This window comes from Daucus carota, chromosome 5 (genome assembly GCF_001625215.2).
Source record: "Daucus carota subsp. sativus chromosome 5, DH1 v3.0, whole genome shotgun sequence".
Lineage (NCBI taxonomy): Eukaryota > Viridiplantae > Streptophyta > Magnoliopsida > Apiales > Apiaceae > Daucus > Daucus carota.
Window position 1 is genome coordinate 21,126,369 of NC_030385.2, and position 14,086 is coordinate 21,140,454.

General features: G+C 37.8%; 1 protein-coding gene across 1 annotated transcript; it reads left to right on the forward strand.

Annotated features, from left to right (window-relative positions):
- Positions 1-296: 296 nt before the first annotated feature.
- On the forward strand, positions 297-9,459 carry LOC135152797 (protein MAIN-LIKE 1-like). Its single transcript, XM_064093906.1, has 3 exons — positions 297-384; positions 8,937-8,953; positions 9,043-9,459. The coding sequence occupies exons 1-3, from the start codon at positions 297-299 to the stop codon at positions 9,457-9,459; spliced, it is 522 nt and encodes a 173-aa protein (XP_063949976.1).
- Positions 9,460-14,086: the final 4,627 nt, after the last annotated feature.

The window sequence follows — 14,086 nt, forward strand, 5'->3', positions numbered from 1 at the left end:
GTAACGAACCCAGCGTCGATAATTCGCTTGCGTAATTAAATTATTATTTTCAACAATAGTGAAATTTGTTTTCGGAATATCAAAATTTGCAGCCATTTTTAATTAAAATTAAAAATGATTATAAATTTCGTTTCACGAAAAAAACACGAACAAATATTCACTTTATGTCACGAAAATAATTAATTAATAACGCTCCGAAAAACCCTAATTCCAAGAATTTCAGATTTTGATGAAATTACAGTATGTTGTTCTCCTTGAAATTCTAAGAATAATGGTATCGGTTTCGAAAATTATCGATGCAAAAATTACGTACAAAACAGTCCAAGAAGTCTAAAGGTTTCGAAAAACCCTTTCGAAAAACTGCTACGGATCGTGTTGAAACAGGTATGGGTAGAAAGCTTTTGACACTGGGAATCCAAAACTAGTCTTATAATCAAAAATGGGCAAGAGTTCGTCGATGTTTTGTTCGATTGAAGTTTCAAGAACTCGGCTGTTTTTGAATAAAGAAGAGGTCTTGGCTGCGTGTGTATATGCGTGTGTATTTGTGAATAAACGGAAGAAAAACAAGTGCGTGTATATATATTCACAGATAACAGGAGGCGCAAGTTGGTTAAAGACCAACTTGCCCCTCACTGAGTACACAGGGCATGACAAAGGCGCAACAAAGGATTTGACGATTTTGCCCTCTATACATGTGACTGTATAGAGGCGCAAGTTCGTACTTGGCCGAGAAAATGGAAAAGAAAACATTGGTCAGCCACAAAGAACCATTGGCGCAACATTTGACTTGGTCAAATGTTGCGCTTGGTTTAGTACTAGAGAAGAAAACTTAGAAAAACTAAGTTGAAAAACTCAGTGTACACATACATGTTTAAAACTGGGCGCAACATTTGACTTTAGTCAAATGTTGCGCTTAGTTTATACGCATACATAGTACTAAGTCAGATTTTGAGCAGATTTTACTCTAACTCAATATCAATTTGATAAAATGAGTTGAATTGAATCAAATTTCATTTGATAAATTGATATCATAATTAAATTAAATAAATTTTAACTAAATTAAGATTTAGTCAACAGATATTTAATAAATTATGCTGCATTGATTTTAACTAATATTTAATTAATGGACAACTTAAAATAATTTGAATTGCTTCAAATCCATTAATTAAATATAATTAAAATATGAATTAAATAAACACTAATATTCATTAATTGAATATAAGCACTTAAATACTTCAAGAAAATTAATTCTAAATATCTACCACTTAGCAATTAATCACATAATCACATAAAGTCATGCAAATCATATAAATCATGGCAAATAATTAAAACTAATTATCAGAAAATTATGTAAAATACTGGATGCTCTTTGTAAATGCACAAGTCCTGAAAATATGTATATTTTAAAACTTGTGAACTTACGAACAAATTGCAGTTATTTCTTGTCTAATTAATTAGACATATTTAACATCCCAAGTTCACCAACCAGTCTAGAGAAAGTGGATTCATCTAGTGGTTTAGTGAAGATGTCTGCAATTTGTTGATCAGTAGGTACAAAGTGTAACTCTACTGTTCCATTCATGACATGCTCGCGAAGGAAATGATACCTGATATCAATATGCTTTGTCCTGGAGTGTTGAACAGGATTGTTGGCAATGGCAATGGCACTCGTGTTATCACACAGAATCGGAATTTTATCCAACATGAGTCCATAATCTTGTAGTTGATTCCTCATCCACAAGATTTGAGCACAGCAACTTCCAGCAGCTATGTATTCAGCTTCCGCTGTAGACGTAGACACGGAATGTTGCTTCTTGCTATACCATGACACCAACCTTCGTCCAAGAAACTGACAGCTTCCTGAAGTACTTTTCCTATCAATCTTACATCCTGCAAAGTCAGAATCTGTATAGCCAACTAGATTAAAACCTGTATCTTTAGGGTACCAAATCCCTAGATTGGGGGTTCCCTTAAGATACCTAAAAATACGCTTAACAGCTATAAGATGTGACTCTTTAGGATCAGCCTGGAATCTAGCACATAAACAAGTTGCGAACATGATATCTGGTCTACTAGCAGTTAAGTATAAGAGAGAGCCAATCATACCTCGATACTTCGTGATGTCAACTGACTTACCAGATTTGTCCTGATCAAGTTTGACAGCAGTTGGCATAGGGGTTTTGGCAGTAGATGCTTCTTCCATTCCATATTTCTTCAGAAGATCCTTGATGTATTTAGATTGGCAGATAAAAATACCGTCAGGCTTCTGAATGACTTGAAGTCCTAGGAAGAAGGACAATTCTCCCATCATGCTCATCTCATACTTGCTCTGCATTAACTTAGCAAATCTCTCGCATAAAAGATCATTAGTAGAACCAAATATAATGTCATCGACATATACTTGTACAAGAATTATATCATCCTTATGCTTTTTATGGAAAAGAGTTTTATCGATGATACCTCTGGTGAAACCATTTTCAAGTAAGAACTTGGAAAGAGTGTCATACCAGGTTCGAGGGGCTTGCTTCAGGCCATAGAGTGCTTTGAAGAGAAAGTATACGAAGTCTTCAAATTCTTTATCTTCAAACCCAGGGGGTTGTTCAACATAGACTTCCTCTTCCAGATCACCATTCAGAAATGCACTTTTCACATCCATCTGATATACTTTGAAGTTGGAGTGTGCAGCAAATGCTAAGAACATCCTGATAGCTTCAAGCCTAGCAACTGGAGCATAGGTTTCATCATAATCAATTCCTTCTTCTTGTGAATAACCCTTTGCAACCAGTCTTGCCTTATTCCTCGTAACAATACCATCTTCATCCAGTTTGTTTCTAAAAACCCATCTAGTGCCAACTATAGATTTTCCTTTAGGTCTTGGCACCAGCTTCCAGACTTTCTGCCTTTCGAATTGATTGAGTTCTTCCTGCATTGCAGATACCCAATCTGGATCACTTAGAGCCTCTTCAACTTTCTTTGGTTCTGTCTGAGACAAGAATCCAGCAAAATTGCATTCATTCTGAGTTGCTCTTCTAGTCTGCACTCCTGTGTCTGGATCACCAATGATTTGTTCAACAGGATGGTCTCTACTCCATACCCTTTGTCTTGGCAGATTCAATCTTGATGATTCACCAAAATCATAGTTGTGTTGAGTGTGATGACTAGTAGATCCACTTTGACTTACTCCCCCTGAGCTGATGTATATCCTATTTGATGATCCTCCACTTTGACCACTGTGACCATGATGATCATTTGTATTGTTGCCAATACTTCCTCCAGATGGTTCAGGATCAGCATTCTCTTCATTTGCATTAGGATCTCTTATATCAGCTTCAGGTTCATCTTCTCCTAAGTAGATGTCTTCTAAATTCTCAAACTCCAGAGAATCAGATTCATTTTCCTTTTGAAGACTTGGGAGTTTGGTATCATCAAATCTTACATTGATGCTTTCAATCAGCTTGTCGTCATTGATCAGATAAACCCTGTAGGCCTTAGACTCCAAAGAATAACCCAGAAAAATGCCTTCTTCAGCTTTGGCATCAAACTTTCCCAAATGCTCTTCTTTTAACACAAAGCATTTTGCACCAAACACATGAAAGTAACTCAGTGATGGTTTTTTGTTGGCCATTACTTCATAAGGAGTCTTATCCAAATCCTTGTTAATCAGGGTACGATTTTGAGTGTAGCAAGCAGTGCTTACAGCTTCAGCCCAGAAATAGATTGGAAGTCTTGATTGACTAATCATAGTCCTTGCTGCTTCAATCAAGGTTCTGTTCTTCCTTTCTACGACACCATTTGTTGTGGAGTCCTTGGAGCTGAATACTGACGAGAGATGCCCTTATCAGTACAGAAGTCATTAAGAACAGCATTACGAAATTCTGTTCCATTATCTGATCTGATTGCCCTTACTGGCAGATCTGCTTCCTTTTCAATCTTCTTGATATGATCAATGATGACGAGTGCTGCTTCATCCTTTGAATGTAAGAATAATACCCATGTGTATTTTGAGTAGTCATCGACGATCACAAGAGCATATCTTTTCCTTGATATAGAAGGAATGTTGACTGGTCCAAACAGATCCATATGAATCAGTTGAAGGGGTGAACCAATGTCAGTCATGCCTTTGCTCCTGTGTGATGCTTTCTTTGACTTCCCTTTTTCACATGCATCACAGAGTCCTTCTTGACAGAATTCTTTCTGTGGCAATCCTCTCACAAGTTCCCTTTTGACTAAAGAGTTCATAGTCTTAAAGTTCAAGTGTGAGAGCTTCCGATGCCATAACCAACTATCATCAGCAGAGGCCTTGGTGTAGAAACACTTGACCTCCCCCTTACTTGCTGAGTCTATGTCGGCTATAAACAAACTTGATTTTCTTACACCACGGAGTGTAAGATCCTTGTTCTTCCGGTTCTGGATTAAGCAAACTTCCTTCTGAAAGATTACATCGTATCCTTTGTCACAGAACTGACTGATACTCAGTAAATTGTGCTTGAGTCCTTCCACCAGAGAGATATCTTCAATTATGACATTTCCAACTTTCAGCTTACCATATCCCGTTGTAAAACCTTTGTTGTCATCTCCAAAGATTACAATTGGGCCGGTTCTCATCACCACATCTGTGAGCAGGGACTTTTCTCCAGTCATGTGTCTTGAACAACCACTATCAAGAACCCACACAACTTTTCTCTTCTTTCCTGTGCCCTGCATTCACAAATGGATTAAACTTTCTTTGGTACCCAGACGTTCTTGGGTCCAGGTGATTTAGTAGAAACAGGATTATCAACAGAAACTGGTTTAACATGTGCTTGTTCAGGGGTGACTGGACTCTTCTCCTTTTTAGTCTTAGCAGAAGTGCTTTTAGACTTGGAGTTGGGAGTTTCCTTCTTCTTAGAAGGACTAGCAGTCTTTGCCACAGGGGCAACAGAGGGTGCAGGCATATTCATATTCATAGTAGATGGTGCAGAAAAAGATGCATTCAACATGGTAAAACATGCAGACATCATATTCATAGCACATAGCATGCAACCTACTCTACCACATGGCAAATGAACAGCATTCATGTTAACAGTATTAGGCATGCTAGAAACAGAATTATCTACTTTAATCACTTTACATGCATGAGTAAGATGATTAGTAGAATTGCAATTATTACAAACCTTTCTAGCATTAGAATTCCTAGAATTGGAGTTCTTAGGATCTAACTTGCCATTCCTGTTGTTCTTCTTTTTGTTGGAACTAGTACTTCCTAATCCAGTTTTATCTGAGTCATCTCTGACATGGGTATTAGAAGGTACTTCTTGTGATTCCTGTTTTACTTGAGGCTTAACAACTTCCTCATTTTTCAACTCTTCCTTGATGACAAGGTCTTCTTCTATCAGAGGTTCTGTTTGTGCCATTCTAAAGATAGGGGTCTTGGTGTTCTTCAGAATTTTAGGTATATTTGTTCCTTCAGGAGCATTCTCAGTTCCTGCTGAAACAAATATGCCTTCATTCTCTTTTCTCTTCTTTCTTTTGGCTCTTTCCAAAGAACTATAGTCAAGGCCAATAGCAACCTTCTTATCAACCCTTTGACTATCCAAGATCTCTTTCTGTAGAAAGGCAGAATTCTGATAGGCCCTAAGCTTAGTTTCTAGGTCAGCAATCTGAGACCTAAGGGACTCCTCAATTTCTGCACTACACTTCTCCTTATTCTCTAGATATTTAATTCTATCTTTAAGGTTAGTGTTTATGAGTTTCTCTAAAGCTAATTCATCTACTCTTTCTTCAAGTTTAGCTATCTTTAGAGAAAGACTACTGTTATCTGATTCTGAAGCTAATAAACTAGTGTGCAAGTTATACATCTCTTGACCTAGTTCATTTATAGTCTTTTTATAATCAGCAGTAGTCATGTCATCAACAGAAATTTCAGGAGATACCTGAGATGGAGATTCCTCGACAGTGTCAGCCATTAATGCAAAAGCATAATTGCTCTGGACAGGTTCATCATCAGAATCTGTGTCATCCCAGCTTTTTCCCTCAGCAATGTAAGCCCTTCCTTTGTGCTTGGCCACCATTGCTTCCAACTTAGCTTTTAGCTTCTCATTTTCTTTCTTCAGATCCTCATAAGAATTCTTCTTATCATATGAGTTGCTTCTGACAGGAGCTGCTTTAGGTTTCCTGCACTCTGTAGCAAAGTGCCCTAAGTCATTGCAGTTGTAGCATCTGACCTTGCTCTTGTCATACATGTTTGGTTTGAAACTGCCAGTACTCTTTGACCCTGAGCCTGAGTATCCTCCTTTACCCTGAAACTTGTTCCCTGAAGCTTTCTTGTACCGGAGGTTCTTTCTGAACTTGATATGCTTAAACCTTGCAGCCATATAAGCCATTGACTTATCTTCCAGCTGCTCCAGCTCTTCTTGAGTGTAGAACTCATCCTCCGGTTCTTCAGAAACTTCATCAACTTCAGCTTCTACAATCTCAGTAATGGTAGAAGGATAGTCAGCTTTGATGGATGAACAATCACTCTGAGCAACAGTGTGATCATTGATACCATATTCAACTAATTGTTGATAACCAAAGTATGGTTGATCAGCAATCAGTGCAGTGGTCTTCTGCAAGGCCATACTCTTGGATTCTGTTGATCCACCACCATATATAATCTTTCTCTGTTCAAGTTCCATCTCAAACGTCTTCAGTTTTCCAAACAGCTTTTCCAAAGTCATAGTCCTGAAGTCGCTTCTTTCCCGGATGGTCTCTGTCTTAACAACTAGATGGGGTGGCATCACAAATGAGAACTTTCTGTTTATCTCTTTCTGTGGATAAGTCTTTCCATGCAGGGTGAGTTCATTCAACAACAACATGAATCTCTCATAGATTTGAGAAATGTTCTCTCCAGGTATTGCCTGAAATGCTTCATATCTGGCAATTAGCATATCGTATCTGTTTTCCCTGACTTCTTCAGATCCCTCCATCAATGCCTCAATAGTGTCCCACATCTGCTTTGAAGTTTTCAGACTTAGTATCAGATGTGTCATTGTCTTGGTCATTGATTCAACAATTATGAGTTGCAGATTATGATCCTGTGCAACATATTCCTTATCAGTGTCAGTGTATTCACTTTTCTCTTTGGGAACAGACTTCTGTGGAATACGAACACCATTTTCAACAGATTCAGGAATAATCTTCATAGGCACAAATGGACCATTTTCCAGAATCCCAATGAACATGGGATTTGCAACTCTGATGTACAGCAACATCTTCATCTTCCAGTTGTTGTAGTCATCCTTGTCAAATGGAGGTACTTTGATTCCTAACTTGTGTGTCGACATTGTTATCAGATAAAATTACGATTGTACGGACAGCTAGCTTTTCAGATAGGTTACGGATCTCAGATCTGTATATCGATCAGCTAAGCTCTGATACCAATTGTTAGGTCCAATCAGACGTAGAAGGGGGGGTTGAATACGTCGTACCAATTTCTTCGATTTAATTTAATTGCGGATAATCTTGTTTCAGTCCATGTTAAATCAATCGTAAATAAATAACTCCAGCAAGTCGGGGAATATTCTTATATTAGAAATAATCCTCGGGTGCTACAAATTCCAACACAAGTGTCGGCTGCAGAGACTACAATCACTCTATTACAAACTCTCGATAAATGTGATCTTCTAATTTAACTCTCGAGAATGTGTATAGTGTGTGCACTTACAAAGTGTGTAGTTGTTTTCAAATGAAAACACAAAGCCCTATTTATAGACTTTCCAACAACTAACCATGGTTAACGAGTTCGTCCTGGACGACTTGAGTTCGTCCTGGACGGATTCGTTTTCTAAAAATAAAACTAACTCCTTTTAATGAGAGTTGTGCCTGGAGTATATAGTGTGTATATATATATATCAAAGTTGCGCTTGATATACATATACACATATATATTTGAAAGTTGCGCCTCCTTTACACTCCCTTCTTTTGCCTTAGAATAAATTCTGAGAATTGGATCAACCTTTGACTGAGGGTCAAAGGTTGCGCTTGACACAGGAGGGTCAAACCTTGCGCTCATCCTTGGTCAAAGGATGCGCCAAGCATCACAGAGAATAAGCCTTAGAAATATTCTAAGTTGAATGAGCATTGTGACACAGTAAACAACTTGGAGTCGCGAACTTTGACTAAGTCAAAGTTGGCGCTCCAAGTGTTACACCTTTGGCTTCAGTGAAGACTTAGAAAAAACTAAGTACAGAGGTTTGTGAGGAGGCGCGAACTTTGACTAAGTCAAAGTTTGCGCTCCTGTTGAATTAACTCCACTGAACATGTACTTGGTCATTTTAACTTGGATTTTCATTTGCATCAATACATATATACATATATTTATATATTATCAATTGTGCTTATTTAATTACTTGAATTAATAAAATTCAAGTAATTCACAATTAATATATATATATATATATATATATGTTCATAACAAATGAATTCTTTGGCAATATATCCTGGAGCAGCTCGATTGACTTGATCACTTAATACGTTGATTAAATCCACTGAATTCTTTCGTATGTCCTGACGTCCTGTGCACTGGTCTGGTTCACGAACGACTCGAACTGAAATAATTCCTTGAATCCTTTGCTTGATAATTTACTTGATCAGTCATTCCGGGTTAGATGTTGCTTCGATAAATTTGATTATAAATAATCAAATTTAAATATACTGGAATCTTCTGGTCTTTGATACTTGATCTTCAGGCAATCTTGATAGCAGAAACATATTGAACTTTATTCTTCACTGAGGCTTGAACATGTTAATGAACTTCTTCCAGTGGACGGATGCTCGTCTCAGATATCTTGATTGTCTTTGTCTGTTCGTATCGAATCTCCAACCTGTAGATTCCTGTATAATACTTACGTATTGTTTCCTGTCTTTTGTTGTGTTGAGTTATCGTAATTACAGTTACGTTACATTATGCTTTACAGTGTGGAACAATAGTAAGGTAATGACTTGATGGACTGCTATTTATTAAAGTTAATGTTTGCTTCACTATAAACTGCCGACAAGTTCCTGTATTTTTAATTGTGGCAGGACCTTCCTGATCTTAGAGTCAGGACGAATTTCGGTGAGTACTGGAATGTAGTTGATCAAACCAGGCCGCCTCAGGCGATAATGGATGCTATTAATGATGCGGGTTTTGAGTGGGTGTTCAAGTTGGGGCAGGTCAAGCATGACAGGGGCTTGATCACTGCTTTTATCGAGAGGTGGCGTCCAGAGACGCACACTTTTCATCTACCTTTCGGTGAGGCCACCATTACACTGGAGGATGTCCATCACATTCTCGGGTTACGAACCACTGGACGGCCATTTATTCTACATGGCTTCACCACCACAGCTCGCCAGAGGAAGGACATGATACGCGATCTTCTTGGACTGACTCTCGAGCAGGGTGATGTGAGGAAAAACTGCTTGAGGATCGGTTGGTTGATTAGTAACTTTGGCAACTGAAATTAAACACCTAGAGGGGGGGTGAATAGGTGTTATGGCTAATATGACCGATTTTTAAGGTTACCGAATATTTATACTGTCGCAGACAGCTTGCTGTTAATTTCAGAGTAAACAGTCAGCTAGCTAACAATGCAGATGCAATGCAAAACAGATATATCAGTAAACTAGCAACACCAAGAATTTTAGCCAGGTTCGACCCCTAACCCTAATGGTCTACGTCCTGGTCCCCTACCAACTGGTAAGAGATTATATTATTAATCAATAATGTCAACAATTACAATGATTCAATAATATAACTCCCTTTATCCCTTGTTCCTGTTATCAGCTTGCTGAAACCCCTGAACCACGAACCAAAAGCTCTCCAAGACCTATACTTCCCAAGTATACTCTTCTAGCTAACTAGTCCCCTTGTTCCCTTGTTTCACAAGCTCGATACACAGCAACAAACCTTTACACTTTGAACAATACAATGTGTGAATGTAATACAACCGAAACTATGAACTCAATATAGATATATAATCAAATATAAGTACTAGAGCTCAAGTAAAGATTTTGCAATGTAAGTGTGTTGTATTTCAGAAGCTTGAAGTGTGTTCTTGTTGTTCAACAAAAACGGAAACCACACTCAAGTATATATATACACAAAGTCCAACGGTCAATTGCTAACAAATTCCAACGTTCTTGTTCCAACCGAACTCACGTATAATTTGTTCTCAATTTGAACGTTTAAACTTGTGAAGATTACTGAGTAAAAGCGTAGAAACGTTGTAAACCAACTCAGTAAAACGTTATGTATAAAACCATAATTGAAATAGGATAGGAGTTGTATAGATAAGATCGAGTTAGAGATAACCACTCCTACAAGTTAGGAAATCGTTTTTGTTTGAAATTCTGATTTAAAACTGAGCTCTAATATTTATATAAGTCATATATAAATATTAAAGTCCTTACAAATCGATTCCTAATAAATCTCCTTGCTTTTCGACTTTGATCCTTATCCATTTGTTATTCTGTTCACGCTGTAAGCTCGCTGATAAGCCTGAATGACAACCTGTAAGCTTGCTGACAATGAACATAATACTGAAACTCATCAAGCTGTTAGCACATTCATATATAACTTTGATAGCTCGCTAACAAGCACCAGTTTTATGCTATTAGCTTGCTGGCAGTGTGATCATCAAAACACTGAGAGTATCAATCTCCCCCTTTTGATGATTACACCATATTTAGGAAAGTAATAATACTCCCCCTGAATACAGCAATCTAATATCATTAAAATTCTAACATATATCAAATCAACATACAAATTCAAATATAGGATATATGACAATCTATTATGCAAAGCAGAAAATATTATGCAATCAAGTATCAAATAAACCAAGTACTTGCATAGATATTAAACTAATAATCTGACCAGGATAAACTACCTGGATACAGATAAGCATCCAAAACAACCAACTTAAACAAATTCAACTCAGGATAAACCACCTGAGATACCAAATTCAACCAAATTCAACAACTTAGTCTGAAGCAAAAGCAAATATAACATAGGGCCAATAAAGTACCTAACAGTTAAGCACACAAGTCTTATTTATTAATTAGATAGATTCCTAAATTGTCTCCCCCTTAATCATCCAAAAGGTGAAGAAATCAGGATTCTTCATCGTCCTTATCACTCTTCTCCTGAGCAACTTCTTCTCGAGCTCCGCAGCAATACGATTCTGCTCCATCACCAAATTTCCAGCATCAGCATAGACAGAGTCAGTGCCTGCAGCCTCCTTAAGAACATCCATAGCAGTACGTGGCCTAGGACTGTCAGTACCATCCTCAGTAGAAGTAAAAGTGAACTTGACATCAGAAGACCCGCAAAGACCCAAACATCCTCTTGCGTAACTCATATTGAAGACTCCCAGAGCTGCACTTCTCGGGTGAGTTCCCTGTCTTTCCTCCAAAAACTATATCCTTCCAAAATCAAACTGATTTGACAACTCTTTCATTTGTTCAGAGAGTTGTTTTTGACCATCTACCAACTGCTTGTGATTTGCTCGCAGTTCCTCCATGTAATCCAAATCTCCTTTGCAGAAATGCCCAAATCGACACCAACAGACTGAGATGGACCTGGAGGTGGTGGTGACACCAAACCTCAACAGTGGATAAGGTTCCATCTTTCTCCAGCTTCAAATTTGATTGAGCTAAGCACTTGAGATCCAGAAATTCCTTAGCTTGGATACTCTCAGCCCCATCAACGTTCACACCAAACCATTCAACACTCTAGTAAGTAACAACCCATATGGAAGTCCAGTTGATGACTTCCCATCCACAACACTCATCATAGTTTTCAAAACTAAATCAGCCATATCAAATTGTTTCCCAGACAACAGCATAGAGAACAATTACCATATCCTGTGCAGACAAATTAGAACGCGTACCCATCCTAGGACTCACCAGTCTCTATAGAAACTTTAAACAATGCATGAGCAAGTGGAACAATGGTAGTAGTGGAGGGATATGTGATATCAGTAGCACACTCTACCCCAGTAATCAAAGTAAACTGTTCTTTCCCAGACAAACCATCAACATCCTTAAATCCCCTCTTGTAAAAATGGACACAGGGGAGGGAGGAGTTTTCAAGATAGCATTCAGAACAGAGGTGACAAAGTAATCTTAGTGTCATTTACAAAAGACACAACCTGACCCGATTCAGTTTCAGTTAAGTTCCCATAAAATTCCGGACCAAAGATGGATAACAGATTTTAGGTAAATCAACAAGAATGATTCAAAGCCTAGTGAGGAAAATAACCTTAACCACACCGCAAGAATGAAGGCCTTACCAGACAAGGGTTTCCCCAAGATGACCTTTCGACTAGCGAAATCAGAACCTTCACCCTTTTCTTCAGACTTAACTCTTCTTCCCAGATTTCTCAATACCAGACCTCAGAACGCCTGATTGTTCATCGCCGCTTTCAACATCGACCGGAGCTACAATCTCCTCAAGATCATCTTCATCAACCAAAGCCCTCTTCTTGGAAATAGGTGGTTTGTGACTCTTGATATTCGCTCGCGTCTTCATCCTCATGGCAACTCGAGCTCCAATCGTTAGCAAATGGCGAAGAATGTGTATCGGTGAAAAGATTGATGAAACCCTAGGTTCGGGGCGCTTTTAAAGAAGAAGTGATAAAGACTCGGGGAAAGGATAGACTTTAAACCCTTTTGAATCATTATCGGGGATTTATTTTAGGAATTTTATTAACGAAACCGACTTTATTTAAATACTGCATTGTGAAATAATTAAGATAAAATCTAATAACAAATCTAATCTCAGTTCCACTTATATAGCAACGGATAAAATTTGAATTCTAAAACACCAACCATAAATCACATAGATTAGCACAAAATCACGTAACAATATTCAACACATAAAATCATGTTAATCTGCACATAACGGATAGTTAATTTATGAAGTGAATTTAACAAGAAACTCTTGAAATAACCCTCATGCAAAAATAATAAGCAATATTGTAAAGTACAGAGAGTAAGCTGATAGTACCCGGACCAAGCTTATTAGCTTGCTGACTGCACATCACACATACCCAATTCCCTTCTCAGCACGATATATCGTTCTTCAGGAAGAGGTTTTGTGAAAATGTCAGCTAGCTGATCTGCTGTAGCCACAAAAATCAGCTTGACAGAACCTTTTGCAACATTGTCTCTCAGAAAATGATGTCGAACATCAATGTGCTTTGTCCTTGAATGATTGACTGGATTTTCTGAAATGTTGATTGTACTTGTGTTGTCACAAAAGATAGGAGTTTGCTTGCATTTGATTCCAAAGTTTCAATTGTTGTCTCATCCATAGCATTTGAGGCAACAGCTACCAGCTGCCAAATACTCCCCCTCAGCCGTAGATAGAGCAACTGAAGTTTGCTTCTTGCTTAACCAAGAAACTAAGCTTTGACCCAAAAATGCACAAACACCACTTGTACTTTTTCTATCAGTTTGACTACCTGCATAATCTGCATCACTATACCCAACAAGATCAAAAGCATTTGTGATAGGATAGAATAAGCCCAAAGTAATAGTTCCACTTAAATATTTGAAAATCCTTTTAACAGCTTGTAAGTGAGAATCCTTTGGTTTTGCTTGAATCTAGCACAAACACAAACACTATACATAAATCAGGTCTAGAGGCTGTAAGATAAAGTAAACTACCAATCATACCTCTATACATTCGAATATCAACATCTTTACCATGTTCATCTGCTGTCAGCTTGCTGACAACGCTCATTGGTGTTGATTTCGCCATGATATTCTCATATCCAAATCTTTTGAGTAGATTCTTGATATACTTGGATTGATGCACATAAATTCCTTCTGGAGTTTGCTTAATTTGGAGCCCCAAGAAATAATTGAGCTCTCCCATCATGCTCATGTCAAACTCACTATGCATGCACTTTGAAAACCACTTACACAAAGAATCATTAGTAGATCCAAATATAATATCCTCTACATATATTTGAACAACAATATATCTTGACCTTTGAAGATAGTAAACAAAGTAGGATCAATTTTACCTCTAATGAAACCATTTTTGATCAAAAATTCACTTAACCTTTCATACCTGACCGAG